At 36.9% G+C, this 20,260-nt stretch overlaps 2 protein-coding genes across 2 annotated transcripts; one reads left to right on the forward strand and one right to left on the reverse strand.

The window, feature by feature from the left end:
• Positions 1 to 884: 884 nt before the first annotated feature.
• LOC105439424 (lactadherin-like) lies at positions 885 to 17,840 on the forward strand. The gene is made up of 7 exons (XM_030981497.1): positions 885 to 894; positions 1,021 to 1,194; positions 1,895 to 2,217; positions 3,505 to 3,661; positions 6,747 to 6,982; positions 9,269 to 9,418; positions 17,679 to 17,840. Exons 1-7 carry the CDS (start codon positions 885 to 887, stop codon positions 17,838 to 17,840), a joined length of 1,212 nt encoding a protein of 403 aa, XP_030837357.1.
• A 2-nt stretch (positions 17,841 to 17,842) lies between these two features.
• Positions 17,843 to 18,322, reverse strand: LOC115922524. Its single transcript, XM_030981499.1, has one exon. The coding sequence runs from the start codon at positions 18,320 to 18,322 to the stop codon at positions 17,843 to 17,845; it is 480 nt and encodes a 159-aa protein (XP_030837359.1).
• Between the last annotated feature and the right edge of the window lie 1,938 nt (positions 18,323 to 20,260).

Genomic DNA, 20,260 nt, shown 5'->3' on the forward strand with positions numbered 1-20,260 from the left:
TATGATTATGTGGCATACAAATTACATTTACCTCTTTCTTATTGTGTTGATGAGGGGTGCTTTTCTTAATTTGTTATCTTTTCTAATCTCTGTGGCCTTTAATCTTCTCCTAAGCTCTTTGTTTATTGTCACACTCACACCTGCAGAATAAAAACGGATCAGGTATAATGACTTAAAGCTACATATTTCGGTTTTCATGGTAATGTTCTATTTGTTCAACTACGGATTTCAATTGATTGAATGTACCCTTTGTCATTGTAATTCTTTCATTTATCTCATGAATAATGTTTCCATCTGATGCTATAGTTCACCCAAGGTTTTTTGGAGCGTGGACTTGCTTTACTGTTTCCCTTTTTTGGAGATTCCATGGAAGCGTTTGAGTCTTTTTACACATATTATTATTCACTCTGATTTCTTGTTTTTAAATTAAAAAAAAATAACTTATTTTCAGTTCATTATTGATGTATTCCTCTTTTTACATGTAATACTGGTGTCATGATCAGGAGTATTTATATTACGGTCGAGTTGGAGATTTAAATTCCATTTCATAGTTGATTTTCTCCCTCGTCAACCTTAATTCTTCTCATATTATTTTCAGTTTTCAAAACTCTTGTTTCGGGAGCCTACCCAAATTGCATATTTTGATTTTATTTTATATTCTTTTCTTTGCATGCATGTAAATACACAGTTTTTCGATAAAAATACTAATATAAAGTACAAAAAGTTTATTTCTGACAATGAATCATAAATAAGGAAAATATATGTAACAATTGTTAATTTAAAAAACGAAATGATAAACTGTCATAAATACTAAATCCTTAAACATTAGAAATTATTTGCGGAAGAAGGACTGTCATTGTAAGCAGATTGCTTGATGATACAACATGATATGGTGTATGTCATCACAAATCCGTTCTTTTGGTACCCGATAAAGTGAATATTCTGTTTCTGTTTTCTTCACAACATTATTGTGACTACTCTGGTTTCCTACTTTTTACTTCAATTTTATTGAACAAGGAGTATTTGCGACAGTGAGCGGTCCACTGTATGAGTCCTCGTCCGTCGATGCTCCTGCTGAAGCCGAATCAGTGATATGCCCTGCTAATGCCACAAACATCACCGACTGCTGGTACAGTGAGATTAAAGTGGGACTGATAAACGAGAATGAAATTATTTCCATTGTGTGTTGCCCCGGTGAGTAATAATAACAATAACGATAATAATAAAATTAATTATGATGACAAATAATAATAATAATAATGCAAATATTAATACATGTATTAATAATAGCAATAATAATGATAGTAATATCAATAATGATAATGGTGATGATTAAGATGACGATGATGAGAATAATATTAATAATGCCTTGTCTACACAAGGGTGACAAAGAGTAACTTCATCAGTGAAACTTTATCAAAATGAAAACTTGTTTTACATGTACTGGGAGTTTAACAAAATGGAGAGATATTTAGATTGGCAACATCTATACAAATGTTCGACCATATTCGATAAAAATGCACTGCTAACCTACTGTAGTTACCCCTAGTGGTCCTATGAACTTTAAAATAATTTAGGCAAAAAATACTACATTTTGTAAAAATGTTATCTCTGTAGTATCAACTTAGATTGTACATCCTTATAAAATTTAAGAAAAGATTTGGGGATACTACAAAGACCTCACCTACGAAATATCACCGACGACGGTAAAATGCTTTTTAAGATATCATAATCTCGTTGCATTTTTCCAACACCGTGTTTACTGATGGTTTTATGACTTTTATGCTTTGGTATGGAATATAATTTTCACTCTCGTGTTTTATTTGCACTCCTATGCCTCCGTAGTATTACTCTGTAATATGCTTGTATTATTTCTTGACTTTATTTCCAACAGTAAACCCGTGTAATATATCTGGTCAACCACTCGGCCTTGAAAGTGGTGCTCTTCCCGATTCGGCTTTCTCCGAATCATCCTGTTACTCGGCGTCCCAGTGCAGCCGTTCTGGCCGCCTGAACTCTGCGACAGTCTGGGCCGCTTACTCGGCCGACCAATACCAATGGATGCAGGTCCAATTCGAGTCCAGCTATATCGTAACGGCCATAACGACCCAGGGTAGAAATAACGCTGATCAGTGGGTGACGTCATACACTATTTCTTCTAGTTTTGACAACACAGATTGGACTGATTATTTGAACGTTTACTCTGGATCAGTTGAGGTAAATGCAGAACTGCAGTTTCCTTATTTACATTTTTAACGAACCTTAATCGGTGGTCTTTATGTTCAGAAATATACAGTGTAACCTCGTAAGAACTCCATGGGACTATGGAAAACTGATCGCTATACTATAATACAACTTCTTTGTGCCAGGGCTGACAAGAAAATAAAAACTAACAAACAAAACAAACAAAAATGGTATATATTATTATTATATATAAAATCGTTTGGATTGTCTTGCTGAAGTAAAAGTTTATGAAACAATGCTTTGATATAACGAGTTCCTATTGTTATTTATATTATTGTTATCAATTTATTTATTTTGAAGGAGAAAAAAAAACAATACAACCAAAGAAAGACAGAGTTTTCCAGTTTAACATAGAGGGATTTTAAAAAATGAAAGAAAAAAAAAGAAAACAAAACCCTCCATATTCCATTATCAATATCATGAACAAAAGTAGATACCCCAGCTCTCCTGGAGAGAAAAATTTGAACAATAAGTTTACATAGTGCTGTATCTTAGTTTTAGTTCAAAAACTGGGGAACAGTAAAGAGGGAAAAGGAATTTCCTTTTTTCGTTTTACATGATATAGGCCTTTGATTACCTAACAATCCAATAAGGATTTTTCAAAATGAATTAAATCAAGTCATGCAGATAGGGAAGTTCCGATCACTTCTTCGGTGTTTAAGATATTACTGTTCAGGATAGTGAGATGTGGACGTTTTTAAATGCACAATAAGTTTACATTATGCCATATTTCATTTTTAGTTCCTACACTAGGGAACAGGAAAGAAGGAGAAGGAACTTCAATTTTTCGTCTCATGTATAAAAGGTGACAAAAAATGATAATGGGCAGAAGAGTGTAAAAAAAGCAATAAACAAGTTATAGGCCTTTACTTATCTGTCAAACCAATCAGGATTTTCCAAAATGAATTATGAAAAACAAGAATTAGAACTTACGAAAATGACATATTAGTTGATCAAGCCATGTAAATAGGAAAGTTCCGACCACAACGAGCGCAGGAGCTCAGATAGCTCTTCGCTGTTTTAGACCAGGGAGGTGAGACAATATCGTTCAGGAAACTGAGATAGGGACTTGCCATGAGAAGAAAAAAACGAGGCCAAAAGAAATCTATTTCCATGATAATCATTACTGGCTCTTCAAAGCCATAATGTGTGTAGTCAGCACTGTATTACTGCACAGGCCGTATAGAGTTATGAACTAACGATTAGCTTCATTAAGAGAGACTTTTCTTTGCAATATAACTTAATATGTTTTTTTTATAGATATTTCCGGGAAACTATGACCGTGATAGCCATGTGACTCACACGCTTGCTAGGCCGATAGTTGGACGCTCTTTCCGGATCCATCCAAAGACCAATCACGGTTACATTTCTTTGAGGATGGAGCTATATGGGTATGGACCTCTAACTGATGCTATAGGTAAGTGCACAGTAGAACTGTTAATAAGAGAGAAAGTTTACTTCTGACAAATTAAAGTGACCTCTAATTGATGGAATATGTAGGTGGAGAGTAGGACTACTGAAAGAAAAGGTTTATATATATATATATATATCCACTGAATCCAATGACCGGGGTAATAGTATATTTGTAAAGCACTTAGAGACATTTGTATCATGCGCTATATGAAAATTAAATATTATTATTATTATTATATATAGGATTTCCCGGCCAAATTCGCGTATTTGTCATTCGAATTCATTTACTTTGCATTTAAGTTAGCGCAGATCGGCTTTGCCATGCCAATTATCATTCAATTTTCCAGTTTTTGTATTTAATTTAGGATTTTGGTCGAAGGGTTTCATAGCTCTGTCATTCAATTTCGAAACTGCTCAACCAGCATTCAAATTAATATTCACTTGTCCAAGCGTAATTTTTATCATTCAAATTAACACCTGGCATTCGTATTCATAATATTTTTTATTCAAGTTAGAAATGTTAGGGGGAAGAATTGCAACAAACTTTTACAGTTTTTAAATAATGCAGTTAAAATGCAAGATTTGCCATTGGGGTCTAAGCTGTTATTCCATTTATTTATTTTCAGGACAATGCAGATGGGTGTAGTCAGACATAAAGTAAAGAAGGGTCGAAATCAAGGGATATGACATTTCTGCACGGACATGTTCATATACCCGGGAAAGGTGGGGTACCCTCAATCGCCCCTATTTACTACAGACTCGGAATTTTACAAAAGTAATTCATATCGTCTCTTATACCCAGCACACCCCTCTGTTTTTCTTAAAGAGTTTCATAGTTCACTTGCCCGTCAGCAGATCGATGGCTAAAGACATGGCTAAATAATGAATCATGTTCAAATTGTTGACTCTAGTCCCTACCCCAGTCACAATATTGTACCCTTCTTCCATAATGAAATTATGATGAAATTATGATAAATTTATGATGAAACATAAGACAAACAACTTCCTTACATGAACATTTACAAATATACTGAGACCATCAGGTCCGTAGATGCAAGTCGTTTTTTTTTTCTTCTTAACAATCAAACTTAAATGCTGATGAATATCAGATAAATCTAATAAGTATAAGTGTATAAATGCAAGAAATTAAATATGATGAAATACACATGAAAAAAAAAAAATCTTGAAAGAAAAAAAATGAGCTATATAAAGTGTGTAATGAACGAGAAATGTATATTGACCATCGATTTAAGTGCACGAAGTGCTAATTTGAATGCTACAAATGAATTAGAATGCTAGAAGTACACCGTCGCGTTTTCAGAAAATCGTGTTGCGCCAAATCGAATGACTAAATAGCGAAAGAAGCACATTGTTCATTAATTTGAATGAAACATATTACGTAGATTCTAACGAAAATTCCATAGGTTTGAAAACTAGAAAAGGGAATATAAACCCGAGATATACCTGACTGCACTGAAACCGTCGAATTTGAACGCAAGAAAAATTAATTTGAATGACAAACTCGCGAATTTGGCCGGGAAATCCTATATTATTATTGGTCATAATTGTGGAATAATAATTTTTACCCCATTTTATGGACTGATTTTGACAATGATTCATTCCTAATAGATCTAGATAATAGTATATATTCACAGATTTTATTGAATAATAATTTGTGATTGTTTGTTTTTCGTGGCTGATAAAGCATGTGTATGCTACTATGCTAATCAAATAGGGGCCCATGTCCCTAAGTCAAAACTGACAGTAATTGTATTTTCCTGCGGTACAACGTATAGCAGGAAAATATTGTATATGCGGTTCCTTTTAATGATTACGTAATAGGAGTGGCGAGACGCCACGATCCGGGATGGTTTGAATAACTTAGTCAGGTGAAATTTATTGTATTGAGAGGGAAAGGAATGTTCAGAAAGTCATAATAAGAGAGGGAAATGAGTGTGGTAGCCATTCTAGCTTTGTCAGACACCAAATACACGACACAAATTTCAATCGAAAATTTTAATAAAGAACAATAGATTAGTGTTTGTTTTTTTGTTGGTGGTATAGAGATTCAAATAGATCATTTTTATTTGGAAGATTTGCCATGTTTTGCAATGTTCTATACATCGTCAGTATATACTTAGGTGTGAACGTTGACGATTGAGATTGAAATCATGCAATGTTAAGAATACTTACATTATTTGATATTTTTAAAAATCGAGAATGAGCAAACTGAAATTATTTGATGTTCAAAACATTTATTAGAAGGCATTATATAACAAGATTGTTCAAGATTGTTCAAGAAGATACAACTCGAATAAAAGCTGGCTTGGTCGGTCTGGCAGGCTTTCCCATAAAGTTTGATATTGATGTAATCTGTGAGTCATTAACTGAATAATGAAGGATGAGAATATACTGAGGGTTAATGCCTCATAAAAGGGCACTAATATAGCACATCCACACGGTTTTGATCCTGGGGGCTCACAGTAACGAGGCCATTGCTTAGCCACTGAATCATGACTGTACACAGCGGGGACTAGAGTACGTCGCCGCCCCCACAAATAAATTTAAAAAAAAAATTAAATGCAATAAATTATCAATAATTCATTGCATTTTGCCCCGACCCCTATTATAACCTAATCTTCTATGTGAGCATGGCTTGAACCATAATATAATATAATGCATGGCCCTACACAGAGGAATTTTCCCTATGGTTATTAACAATCATCCTCCCACACTCATACTCAAGCAATACAGGAAAATATTGCACAAATGTGCATGGCAGGTTTTATTAACACGTGAAAAATCAACATAACTGTATTTTCATAATCATGATAATCATTGATTAACTAAGATTTTCCCTTCATTTCTTCTCCTTCTTCTCCATTCGTTGTTGTTGTTTTGTTTTTGTCCTTGCTCGTCTGTTTTGTATTAATACGTCATATGGCTTGTTGTCAGGGTAGATTTCCCGATCACATTTAAGGAAAAAAATATTCAAAGGACAAACTTGCCTTGCAAGTTAGTAGGAAAGAAAGCTAGTTCCAAGGTCAGTTGGGTATCTGAATCTTTCTTTTTTCCCGTCTTTTTTGCAGCGTCGATGAACCTCGATGCAAAATTAGGCTGCGCACCTTCTGTCCTCGGTGTGGGGCTTGGCGTGGAAGATGGTCGGATACCAGACTCTAGTCTGACCTCGTCGTCGATCACGAGTTCCGGTCATGAAGCTTACAGAGGAAGGCTGAATGGAGTTTCCGTTCCAAGGGGGTCCGGTGGATGGGTATCCGCCGGTGCATGGGTCGCCGCCCTTTACGACAACAACAAGTGGCTTAAGGTAATTTGCTCTAGCATGTCTAAATGCGCATTGAGATGATTCGAATTGAAGTGTTTCCATATCAAAACATACTTTTTTGTACAGCTAGAATGTATAAACAAATCAACCTTCTCTTCGTGTTAGGCTGCATAGCCCTTTGAAGATTACCAGAATTAGAAGAACCTGAAATGGGTACCTGGTATGAATTTATTCCTTGAAATGCTAGAGTGCCGTATGGCAGCCGTGCTAAAGCCAGGGTAATAATCGGGAGCGCCAGCTAGGAGGGTCAAATCTGACTGACATGAGCGCTATACAAGAACCCATTATTACGGTGTCGGACAGACGTTTGTGTCGTGTTTGATCTCGATCATGCCCATCATTATAAGAATCACTTTTTTTTCAATTTGCATTTATTTTATTCTCGATTAAAAATTACATTGATACAAAAGGTACAAAATAACTCATAAACAAATTTAGAAAATGAAATGGGGAACTACATAAATAAAGCCCTTAGGCCTTGTTCAAGCGTTGCTCCCAAAGCATTCATAGCATGTAAAACAAAGATAAAAAAAAAAAAAAAAACATTAATAAAAAAGGGACTTCTGCATTTTCAAGAAGTAGTATTTAAAAGAATGTATTGTCTAATTGTATCTTTTCAATCAGACAATGGTGGATGAAGCTTAAAAGCAAAACAACCAGAAAAAGGGAAATTAAATAGGAAGAGATAAGATATTAGCCATAGGTGATCTATTCCATTCGCACACTTACAATATACACAATCAGCCACTAGTAATACACTTACCGTCCCTTGAACCAAGTAAACAGACAAGGGATAGAGCTTTTATAGTTAATCTGGAACTCAATAGCCCCTGTTCTAAAAAAAATTGCCATACTCTCACATTTAGTAATCTACGCACCATAGATATGAATCTCCTCCAAACTCCCATAGTCATTATCAGATACTACAGGGAACGTGCTTTCAGCACCCTGGCACCCTCACTATGGAATGCACTACCTCTTAAACTTTGAGATGCACCCTCCATCTATAATCTTAAGTTAAGCAGTCTGTAAAAAAACAAAAACATACACGTTTTCATCCCTTCTGTAACCGAACTGAAATTTAAATTATACTTTAACTCTTTTAATCTTAAGTTTTGTTTCTTTTTTTTTTCAATAAAGTATTGTATTTAAAATCGCTCGCAGGTGAATTCGGGCATTCAAATTAAAAATCCGAGCAATAAGTTTCATTTATCGGCACTCTTATTCTCATGTTCGGTGAAATCAAATTTACGAATGTGCGTATACAATTTCCTACTTCGTGCGTTCAGATTAACGCGGCGCTTACGATTGGCCTGTTTGGGGCATTCAATTTCATTTTTGTTGATCAATTTCTTACTACGTGCATTCAATTTAGTATACTATTGAGAGGGATTGGGGGACATTTTGACTTCATAACATTGATTACTTGGAATCGCTGTTACACAATGAAATCTCCACAGTTTAGTTACCCCTATAGTTTATGTTCTTTGTGTATCTGCCTTTTGATCATGTATTTGATTATCATACCGCTAATATATATATATATATATATATATATATCAATGAATATCCCGTAATACACTATCCTTTCAATATAATATGTATACAGATTTCAAATATTTGGAAACATTGATGAAGTTTTAAAACGTAGAAACTAGTGCTGTGGAGGTGATTTCTCATTCAATTACTTAGAAAATGCATTTCCACAAACTTAAATGGAAAGACTTTTTCAATGGAACACTAATTTTATATGATGTAAATATACCAGCTATGTGTTCGTCTTCCTCTCTCTCACTCCCTATCACACCTTTTCTCTCTCTTTCTCTCTCTTGCTCTCTATCTCTTTCCCTATGTCACCCTCTTCCATCATCTCTCGCTCTCTGTCTCTCCAAATCTCTCCCTTTCCCATCATTTCTCTCTTTTTCAGAGTGACATGGGAAAGAGAGAGAGAGAGAGGGCGAGAGAGAGCAAGAGAGATAGAGAAAGAGAAGAAGAGAGGGTGACATGGGGAGAGAGAGAGTGAGAGAGAGAGAGAGAGAGAGAGAGAAAGGGGGAGAGGGGGAGACAAACACATAACTGTTATATACATCGTATATCATTCAAATTTGACCAGCCCTTTCGATTTGCTCATATTGAAGGGAACATGTGCTCAAATGGTTCATATGTTTTTATATATTGCTTTTCCTTAGCATTGCTATCAAATGCAAGATAATCTGCCATCGGATATATCAATATTTTTCTTCCTTTCATCATTAAAATCACACAAAGGTCGATCTCGGCGAGGATACTTTGGTAACTGGTGTTATCACACAGGGACGGACCGGAACGAACCAAAGGGTTACGTCATTCCAAATCTCCTACTCAAGGGACAATACAAATTGGACCTTTGCTCTGGAAGAGCAGTGTGGGGTACGAAAAGTGAGTGTCATTTCGCGCTTCCAGAAAATGCCTATTTCATTTTTTTGTCAAATCTATCATCTTCCTTTTTGTAATGCTCTTTGTATTACTTATATACTTATGTATTTTTTTTAATTCTTTATTGTTTTTGCATGCAATTATTTTTCCATATCTACATAAATTTACACATCTCAAAGGATGAATTTCCTAGTAGGCCTATGCGAAATTAAAGGATTTTTTTAAAAGTATTTTATAAGTACAAAAAGTTCCATTAACATCAATTATTTATGTGCCTTGGCGAGAAAGTCTCTGTGCCATATTGTACTTCTCATGGAAGAGTTATACCGAGTGATTCGAGGCAAGACATTAAATCAACATTTGCCATTCACCACCCAGGTGTAAATGGGTACCTGGAAGTTTCCGGGGGTTATATAAATTTCATGGCCCTTGGGAAAAGCAGCAGTTATACTGATGAGGCTTTTCTGATTAATAAAATTATTATTCATTATTGTTATTATTATCATTATTATCATCATTATTAGAAATAAACATTATCCATTGCTTTCGTTCTTTTTCAGACATATGCAGGTAATTTTGATGTTACCACATATGTGACGATACTGTTTCCTGAGCCAGTTACCGCACGGTACATCACGATTCATCCTCTAACATTAATTGAGTGGGCGTCTATGAGAATCGAAGTACTTGGTATTAACACTTGAACCATAATGGGTTATCAATAAATTGATTAGTTTATTTATTTAATCTTTTTTATTCATTCATTTATCTATCTAATAATCTATCTATACATGAATTAATTGGTTTAGTTATTGAAATATTTATTGTGCTATAGCATCTAAATTATACGAATACTGCGTTGTGTATGTCTTTTAATTCTCCATGATAAATTGTCAGATTTGAATGAGTAATGTGCTTGCATGTATAGCGGGGGAAACTCCAAGCAGAATTCTGGGATTCCTGATGCCACGAAGAAGAGCTGGTTCATTCAGAGAAACATGTACATCTAAAGGGCCAAAAGTCAGAGATTAACAGACGTCAAAGTCACCACCAAAGATGTTGAAACGCTATTGGTAATGTGAAAAACAGCAGGAAAAGATGCACGGAAAATGCTCTACAATTTGGTAGAGGGTTTGCTAAATGTGGGGAAAATAAATGCTTCTCCATCATGCGCAAAACTACCTGGTGATAGAATTTAAGTTGATGTAAAAATATGGGAGAAACAGAGTGCAATTTATTTGAACTTGTAACATGGATGGGAAATCAACTCAATGAAAATAAAGCCCAAAAGCCATTGTATGATGCAAAGTACAAAAGCACGTTGGTTTTCCACTCGATTCGGGAGCACATGGAACGTGCTGCAAATTCCGATTAAAAAGTTTTATACATTTTTGAATTTGCAATCAATCAAACACAAATTGGCAACTCTGTGACGTATCTTGTGAGCTCCCCTCCCATTTGCTCTGTACTAAAAAAAAAAAAAAAAATCAATATTTATTTTCCCTCGAGAAAATGTTCCATGATATATGCGCCCTATCTAATGGTTATTGCAAATAATAATGTTTCTATTTCCAAGTATGGGAAACTATTCTATTCCGTCATCAAGAACGGAGAACATTAAATTGTATACAATTTAATGTACAAAGAGCCAACTTGTGTTTAATTCATCGCAACTTCAAAAATTCATAACATTATTTTTGATTGGACTTTCACTGACCTGTTCTTATCATTTGTTGTGCTTTTATTAAAACCATCTTATTATCAAAGTGGATGTCCCCTTTAAACCAGAATGTAGATACTGACTGAAAGTGGTAAATTCGAGGGTCAACAAGGAGTACATTTGGAGTGATACGAATTTTTTTTTTCCCCTTAAATAAGACTGCAAAATACATTTACAATTTTAGAATTCGATATACATCTGTGTTTCATGTAAATATAACTACTACTACTACTACTACTGCTACTGCTAACAAGAATGTATTTATATAGTGCATTGTCGATATACATGTTAAAATGCGATTTATAACTACTCAATATGATAATGTTGATGGATAACAGAGGATACAATACAGCCATTAACTGCCAAATGTTTGAGATTATATGTTTTATTAGATTCTGACTCATAGTAGTTATTTTGCCGATTATGTCAGAAAGGTCAATTTAGGTCACATTGGTGCAGGGGCGGCGGAGCGACTTCCAAAGTGGGAGGGCACCATACAAAAGGGGGCACTTTCTGGAGAAAGAAAAGGGCACCTTCAAAGGGAAATCTTAAAGCGAAAATATACAATTTTGAGACATTGGCACGAACCCCTATATTGTGATTACATTATCTGGGATCCTTAAATATTTGTTTCTCTTTATATATCATACAATATATGGCTTAAGCATCATACTTTGCAGTTGGATGTGATGGTCTGAATATTCATTTGCGAGCAAGGGAAGCTAGCATGGAAAAGATTTGTGAGGTCGTAGTGCAAAAAGTTACATCTTCTAAAGTGGAAAAAACACAATCATGATGGGGTTATAAGCACATTCTCCTTATGGAAGACTAAAAACCTTTGATAAGTAACATAATTATATCATCTATAAATCAATGCGAGGGAGTGTAGCGAGCGAGCTATGGGGGAAAATTGCTCTTAGTCGCTTTAAACTAGGGGCACGTTTAATGATAAGAGGAAAAGGGGACACTTATCGAGAGGGATAAGGCACCTATTAAGGCCCGGTCACACAGCCCTCCACGGGCGTATCGCGGCCGAATCACGGCCAAAAATTTCTGCCCGTGAAGCAGACGCTGTTGGACGCTTTGAGGTCGCGATAAAGACGCGATACAGCCGTACTTTACCCGTCGTTACACGCGGTAAGAAATTCACACGCGGTTGGCCGCGCGAAAAAGTTTTGGGCTGCCCAAAAATTTAGACCGCGGATAATCGCGGGCGGTACACGTGGTACACGTGGTACACACGCGGTAAAGACGCGGTACAGACGCGGAACGAACGTGCTAGAACGTGCTACGGCCGCGGTTAAGACGTGGTTACACGCGGAATTGGACGCGAAATTTTAGCGGGTAATTGCGGGTGGAGCACGGTTATAGCACGTTTGTTCCGCGTCTGTACCGCGTTGTTATCACGTGCATTAGCGTGTGTACCGCGTGTAAGCGTGGTAGGCCGCGGTACCGCCGCGCTTCACCCGCGATAAGGACGCGGAACAGTCGCCGGCGTCTGTTCCGCGGGCATACCACGGGTAAACCGCGGGTAAGCCAATTTTGCACATTTTCCACCACGGGCAACCGCGGGCAAAAAAAACTCGCGAAATTTTACCCGCGATACAGACGCGAAAGGCTGTGTGACCGGGCCTGACGAAACGAAAAGGAGCACGTGTCAAAGTACAAAGGGTAATTATCAAAGGGGAAATGGAAAGAGGCACCAACCAGGGATGATAAAAGTCACTTATGAGAATGGTAAATGGGCATTTTTAGACGGAAATTGGGCACCAATCAGATTTTGAACAGGGCATTTATAAGAGGGGAAAGGGGCATTGGTGAAAAGGGAATAGGTCCCCTATTAGAAAGGAAAACGGGCAAGTACCATTGTTTAAAGGGAAATTATCAGAGGTGAAAGGGTATTTATAAGAGGTGAAAAGGGGATAGGTCCCTTACTAGAGAAGAAAAGGGGTACGTATCATTGTTGACAGGAGAATTGTCAGAGGTGAAAAGGGGCACTTATCTGACATGAAAAGGGGCAGTGACCAGGAATGAAAAGGGATACTTATGAGAATGAAAAAGGGGCATTTATAGTAAAGAAAAATGTGCATTTGTTGACAGAAAAGGGGCACCGATCATATTTTAGGGGGCTCTTATGAGAAGGGGGAAGTGGTTTTTATTATAAAAGAAAAGGGGCACATGTCAAAATAAAAGATGCGCTTATCGGAGTTCGAAAGGAGTAGAAAGGGGGAAGGGGCTCTTCTTACAAAGGAAAAGGGGCACCTCCTAAATTTGTTAGGGTTATTATCAGAGGTGAAAGAGGCACTTATCAAAAATGAAAAGGGGCACTACTCGTACATGAAAAGAGGCACTTACTAGAGATTAAAAAAAGCACGTATGAGAACAGAAAATGGACACTTATTGCAAAAGAAAAATGGAAACTTGTCGAAGGAAAAAGGGCAGGTGTCAAAATAAAAGGGGCACTTATCATAGGTGAAAAGTAATAGGGGCACATTCAAAATTAAAAAGGGCACTTTTACTTTGTAAATAGGGGCACTTCTTACGAATTTATCATGGCAGTTTTTAAGGGTACTTGAAAAAGTGGGGACACTATGCCCTGCCCCCGGGAGCGTCGCTTCTGCATTGGTGACGATTGCAGTTGAATATTTCGCTGGTAAAGATTTTGTATTGAGTATCAAAAGTTTTACTTTTGGACTTTTCATGATTTTGTCGTAGATTAAATAAATCTTTCCTTATCTGAAATCTAAAGTAAATGTAGCGTTTGTTTGGGAGAGGTGTCGTAGTCGATTGGTTTAATCATTTGACTGGGAATGGAAAGGTCGTTGGTTAGAGCCCGACACGGCAGTTATGTCCTTGAGCAATTAGACATGTTATCTACATTGCTTCTCTCCACCCAGGTGTTAAAGGGGTAGCCTGTAGGATATACGAAGGTATAATGGCGACAAGTTGGAATGCTACCCAGGGAGTGGAGAATGTGCTCTTCAATGTGCGGAATACTAATTGTAGCCAATGTCCCGGGTAATATTAATACCGTAAGCGCTTGTTATATTGTAGCTTGTTATAGCTGATAATGCGCTTTATAGGGGAATGAGGCGAGAGAAAAAACGGAATTCATCTACTTTCTTAAGAAAGAGAAAATAAATGAGGTTTTCAAATCAAAATTTGGAGAAAAGTAACCGTAGTTCGAAGTTTGAAATAGTATTTAGTCCAGCGTCCTCGCGTATTCGTCATGAGACATTGCTGATAATGATGTGTGCGTAATTTATCAAAACAGTTATCATTATTGTAGTTACAGTATTATTGATTGACATGCCTTACTAAAAAATATTTATGTGTCCAATTATAAAGCAAAGGACATTAGTATTTGTTTTCAATGTTTCTAAATGCTTATGTAACTGCTGAAAGTCCTTGCATTGAATGTATATTAGCCCATTGTACTAAAAGCACTGCACTCGACTAAAAATTATTTACTCTACTAAAAATACGGTAGTAGTTGATATTTGGTTTATGTTGAAAGTATTGTAACAGTAGTATTTTGATGTAATTTTCATTCATGAATTTAATATGATGTGAATTCAGCAATGTTTTACAACTGTTATTATTTCCATAAGCTCAATGAGTAGGACTACATTCATTTACGGATTCTTTGTTTAAAAAAAAAAAAAAAAATAAGAAGGAAGAAAAGAAAGGAACTATCAAAATGACTTATGAGAGTTAAAGACAATATCTTTTGACGTAATACTTTAATACCAGATTCATATGACTAAGTTATGTACAGAAACGTTTTTTTGTTATAGTTATGTGGACTTGGTAATTAAACATTGTATCATTTTATATAGATATTCTGGAGCCAAAGTGTAAAGCAGGGCTCCCATTTAGCCGAGGTGAAACCTCGAGTTGTGGCGAGCTGGCGCGATCTTACTCTCTTAATTTCTAGGACTTATTTTAAAGTCCAAATAATTTATTCTAAAGCCAAGGGGGACTTAGATCAGTGACTGATCCAAGTCCCCCTTGGCTTTAGAATAAATTCTTTGGACTTTAAAATAAGTCCTAGAAATTAAGAGAGTATGGCAAGCCGTTTTATTATTAATTGATATCAAGAAATAATTTTATGCTGTAAAGCAATGGTAATTCTTGATATCAAGAATTCGATTTTGTGATATCAGGAAATCGATTTCGTGATATCAAGAATTGAATTCTTGATATCAAGAAATATGTTTTAATGATAAAACTGCTTGCTATAAGATCGCGCCAGCTCGCCACAACTCGAGGCTCCAACTTGGCTTAGTGGGAGCCCTGCTTAAAGCGTCTTTTTGGAGTTAGCATTTTCAGTTAAAAACAAGTTTGAATATTGATACTGTGTGTCTTAAACAACTAATAATTTAAATTTACGTATCCGGATTTTAAATCCAACAATAATGTAAAGGTTGATATGATAGGTTTGATGGAAACTGAAGAATTCAAAATGATAGTAAGTGCAAAAGTGAATTCATTCAACTTTGTTCAATAACATGGTTTAACATAAGTGGAAGATGTAAGGGGTGTAGCGCCACCTCATGTCGGAGACAGGACGGGATGAATTTATTCAGACTCAGACGATGTATAATGTATTAAAATGTCATCGCTATTTTAGGTTTTTAATTAGAAGTGAAATAAACTAAATTGAATTGAATTGAATCTTCTTTTTTGCCTCACCTGTAAAGACTAAAGGCTTGTTCAGGTATGGCGCGCTGAAGCAATCACACTGAGCAATCTAAATCGCATTACATTTTACGTCGCTATATAAATACAATATATATGTATATATATTTATATATATATATATTTAGAAGAATAAATGAAGAAAAAACGCCGCAATTTTGCTGTGACATATCTGAACGAGGCTTAATTAAGAGTAACCCGATTGGCATGTAACACTAAACAGTAAAATTGGCAGCACGAAATAATAATCAACTGCTTGGCCTTCATCTTGCTTGTGAGTTGTGTTGCATGTATGATTTGGTGAACAACTTTGGAATTGGGGACGGGATTGACATCATTTTAACGTCACGACTTGACGCTCAGGTGCGATCTTGATCCTTGTCAACTTCAATATATATATATATATATATATATATATATATATCTAATAATTTATATATCTGATAATTTTGCGAGATAAAAAACATATCATACCTTAATTCTAAACCTAGAATATATAATCCGTGACAATTCAAATCTTGTTAAAGCCTTTCTAACAAGTGTTTGGAGCCCAACAAATTTGATGGCAAAAATCACTTCAATTGTAGTGAAAGAGGATGATTGTCATTTAACACTTACTTTCGCAAGGATTTTTAGAAAAAAATTGTTTGGAGGCGAATATTGATGAATACAAAATTAAGGTTTTCTGCATACAGACACAAAAACCCAAGTTTTGTATTCTTTCATCAATATTTGTCTTCAAACACTTTTGCTTCGAAAATACTTGCAGATTCGAGTGTTAAATGACATCCTCTTTTCACAACATTTCACAATTCAAGTGAAATGTTGCCACTTTGGGGCTCCCAACACTTGAAAGGGGCTTTTACCACGATGAAATGTTCATTCCTACAGTACATTATCACCTTTTATTGAGGAGGATCCCAGATTGGTATATGTACAAAGGTAATACATCCATTTGTATAACTTATACAATATCCTTATTTTTCGTCCACTGCGGGATCCACCCAATAAAGAGAGTAATTATGATTATAATAATTAAAACGTGCATTGGAAATCGACTAGAACTATAATAAAAAGGAGGACAATTTATAGAAAACAGGAAGAGAGATAAATATGGATGGGAGGGGAAGTAATTTCCTGTATAAAATCAGAACGTCTGCAGAACGTCCGAGAAAAAATAGAAAAATAAGAAAATAATAACAAACATGGTCATCATCACCAGCGTCCTTAATATCATTTATGTCATCTTCTTCTTCTTCACTGCATCCTCCGCATCATTATCATTTTTCATAATAATAACCATCGTCATGAGCAGCAGCAGCATCAGCACCTTCATCATCATCATCATCATCATCAGCATCATCATCTTCATCATCATCATCATCATCATCATCATGCTGAGGATGATTATGATGATGATGATAATAATGATGTAGATGGTGGCGATGATGATGCTGAGGATAAAATTGATGATGATGATGAGTAGGGGGAGCAGGAGCAGGAGGTAGATGGCATTGAATATGAAGGTGAAGATGGTGCTTGTGCTGGTGGTGACATTGATGATGATGATGATGATGATGATGATGAAGACGAAAATGATGACGATGATGATGATAATGATGATGATGAAGACGATGAAGATCTAGAGAGGTAGAGAGGTTGAGGACTGATACGTGTGACGTCCATTCAAGGCAGTGCATTAAAAGGACGTCGATCGTAGCAATCCACCTTTGTCTTCGTGCAAATCTAAAAGTCCCTAATGACTTGCATGGAGGACAATCAAATTACGTTCATCTCTTCGGTAATCCTTTGATTAATGTTAATGTGATTAATTGACTTAAGAGCACAAGACGGAGTGTCCCCTTGCGCTCCTACGGGTGGTCTGCCTCCATTCTTTTCTGTCCTGGGCTTGGTGTCGGGCAGCCTCCAGGCTTAATCCAGAGTCTTGGCGGATTTGGTCTTTCCACCTCAGGGGAGGACGTCCTGGTGGCCGTGGCACAGTAAAGTCATTGGTGTGGACTTGTATTGGTAGGCGTTAATTCCTGTGGCATACGTACCACATGTCCAAACAATTTCAGGCGGCGGTTGGATATTTCCTCATTTATTGTCTTGGAGATTTTCAATGACTTTCTGATGTCTACGCTTCTAATTTCATCTAGAAGATGGACTCCTGCTATTGTCCGCAGACATCTTATCTCAAAGGTCTCCAGTTTATCCCGGTCAGTTTTCCTTAGCATCCACGTCTCTGACCCGTACGTGGCTATAGGACGAATGAGGGCATTATAAACTCTGACCTTCAGGGCTCTTGAATTATCTTGGTTGGTCCATATATTGTTTCTCAGTCTGCAAAATGCCCAGGAACCTACATTTGTGCGTCTCTTGACATATTTGGTAACCGAGGGGACTACACTTCCAACGAAGACAAAGTCTTCTACCTTCTCTATAGGGTTGCCATCTATTGAAGTCTCCTCATCATCGTTTGTCATGATTCTGCATTTAGCTGTGTTGATTTTCATTCCCTATTTACCACAGACTTCCACCAGCTTGTTTGTTGATATTTGGAGTTTTTCATAGATGAGCTCGAGTAGAGTGGTGTCATCTGCATAGCGGATGTTGTTAATGCGTATGCCATCCATCTGAACTCCACTGTCTAGGTTTTTGACATCTGCCATCACGAACTCTAGGAAGATGTTGAACAGACTTGGGGAAAGAAGACAGCCTTGCCTGACGCCTGTCATAACTTGGAACCATTCCGTAACCTTACCATTTACGATGACAGCACATTTGGTCTGATCATACATATACTTAATGAGGTCAATCAGGTTCTTCTCAACTCCTATTGAAAGAAGGCACTTCCGTAAAGCATCCCTCCAGACAGTATCGAATGCTGCTTTGAAGTCCACAAAGTTCCAATGAATGGGGATATGTCTCTCTTTGGCCTTCTCCAGCACTTGCCTGACAATGAAAATAGCATCAGTGGTTCCTCTAGAGCTCCGGAATTCACACTGCTCTTCCTATAAATGTTCTTCAATTATCTCTTGGATCCTACTGAGCACCATCCTGCAGAAAGCTTTAGCCGGCACTGATAGCAGTTTTATGGCTCGGTAGTTAGCTGGGTCAAGTTTATCCCCCTTTTTGTACACAGGGATAATAAGGCCTTTGCTCCACTCAACTGGTGTCTTGCCTTGTGTAAAAGCAGTGTTGACGATCTTCAGTAAAATATCTGTGCCATTGCTGGACCTCCAGCTTTCAGTGTTTCAAATCCAGTTGCTTGGTTATTCTTTAGAGCCTTGATCGCAGCTTGAACCTCTTCTATAGTAAAAGGTGAAGTCTGGTTTTCAGTAGGAGGAGGTTCAGGTATATTGCGAAGTGTGTTGGTGTCTCCCGGGACCTCTGTATAAAGATGGGTGCTGAAATGTTCTTTCCAACAATCTAAAACATCTCCTGGAGCAGTCTTAATAACCTCCTCTCTGTTTTTGGCTGCTAGCTGTATCTTCTCCTTCTCACCAGCTAGTTTTCTTACTTTCTTATAGCTCATGGTTGTCATTTCGTGCCTGTGCTGCCTCCATTTCCTCTACTTCTTTCTTGAGAGTCCCCTCTTCCACTTTTTGACTTCATATTTAACTTTTTTGTTAAGGCGCCGATACTTCATAATATTATGATTATTATGAGGGGAGTTCAGTTTAGCTACCCTAGCCTTCCTTCTGAGTTCACAAGCATCTCTCACATGTTCTGGGAGATGTTTTACTTGTTTCCCTCTCCTGATGCCAACAACTTGCTTGGTAATCTCATTGGTTGTTTTCATGAACTTCAGCCAGAGCTCATCTATGTATGTATCTTCCAGCAGCAACAATGGTTCAAACGCTTCACCAATTCGGGCTTGGAATTCTTCAGCAACAGATGGGTTTTTAAACCTGCCCACATCATATGACTTCTGTACGCTCTTTATTCTTCTAGCTTTTGGTTGGTGAAACTGTACATGTACTGTACACGCTCTTTAAGTCATCTTGGTACACCAAGATAAAAATTAATCTGGTTCTTATATAGGCCACCTGGCGAGTTCCAAGTTGCTCTTCGACAGTCCTTATGTTGGAAATATGTGTTACAGACTGCTAGCCTATGGATCATACAGAACTCCATTAGCTTTTCTCCTCTGCTATTCATCACTCCAAGTCCAAACTTGCCTAAGGCAGAAGTCCATGTTTTATAGTCTGATCCTATCTTGGCATTAAAGTCCCCCATAAATATTAACTTCTCTTTCTTCGGGATTTTTTGGATATGTAGTTGAAGCAGATCATAAAATTCATCACTCTCTTGATCACTATGTCCACTTGTGGGTGCATAAACTTGAATGATATTCATGACTCCTCCCTTCATCTGGAATTTTGCTGTAATCATTCTGGATGATACTGCTTCATAACCAA

This window comes from Strongylocentrotus purpuratus, unplaced genomic scaffold (genome assembly GCF_000002235.5).
Source record: "Strongylocentrotus purpuratus isolate Spur 01 unplaced genomic scaffold, Spur_5.0 spur5_scaffold_12, whole genome shotgun sequence".
NCBI lineage: Eukaryota > Metazoa > Echinodermata > Echinoidea > Camarodonta > Strongylocentrotidae > Strongylocentrotus > Strongylocentrotus purpuratus.

Excerpts from the sequence above, each read along its gene's own strand:
- LOC105439424 (XM_030981497.1), top strand. Across the intron at positions 1,195-1,894 it reads TTCCATTGTGTGTTGCCCCG|TAAACCCGTGTAATATATCT; the intron begins GTGAGTAATAAT and ends TATTTCCAACAG. Across the intron at positions 3,662-6,746 it reads ACCTCTAACTGATGCTATAG|CGTCGATGAACCTCGATGCA; the intron begins GTAAGTGCACAG and ends TCTTTTTTGCAG.
- LOC115922524 (XM_030981499.1), bottom strand. The coding sequence starts at position 18,322 with ATGACAAACGATGATGAGGAGACTTCAATAGATGGCAACCCTATAGAG.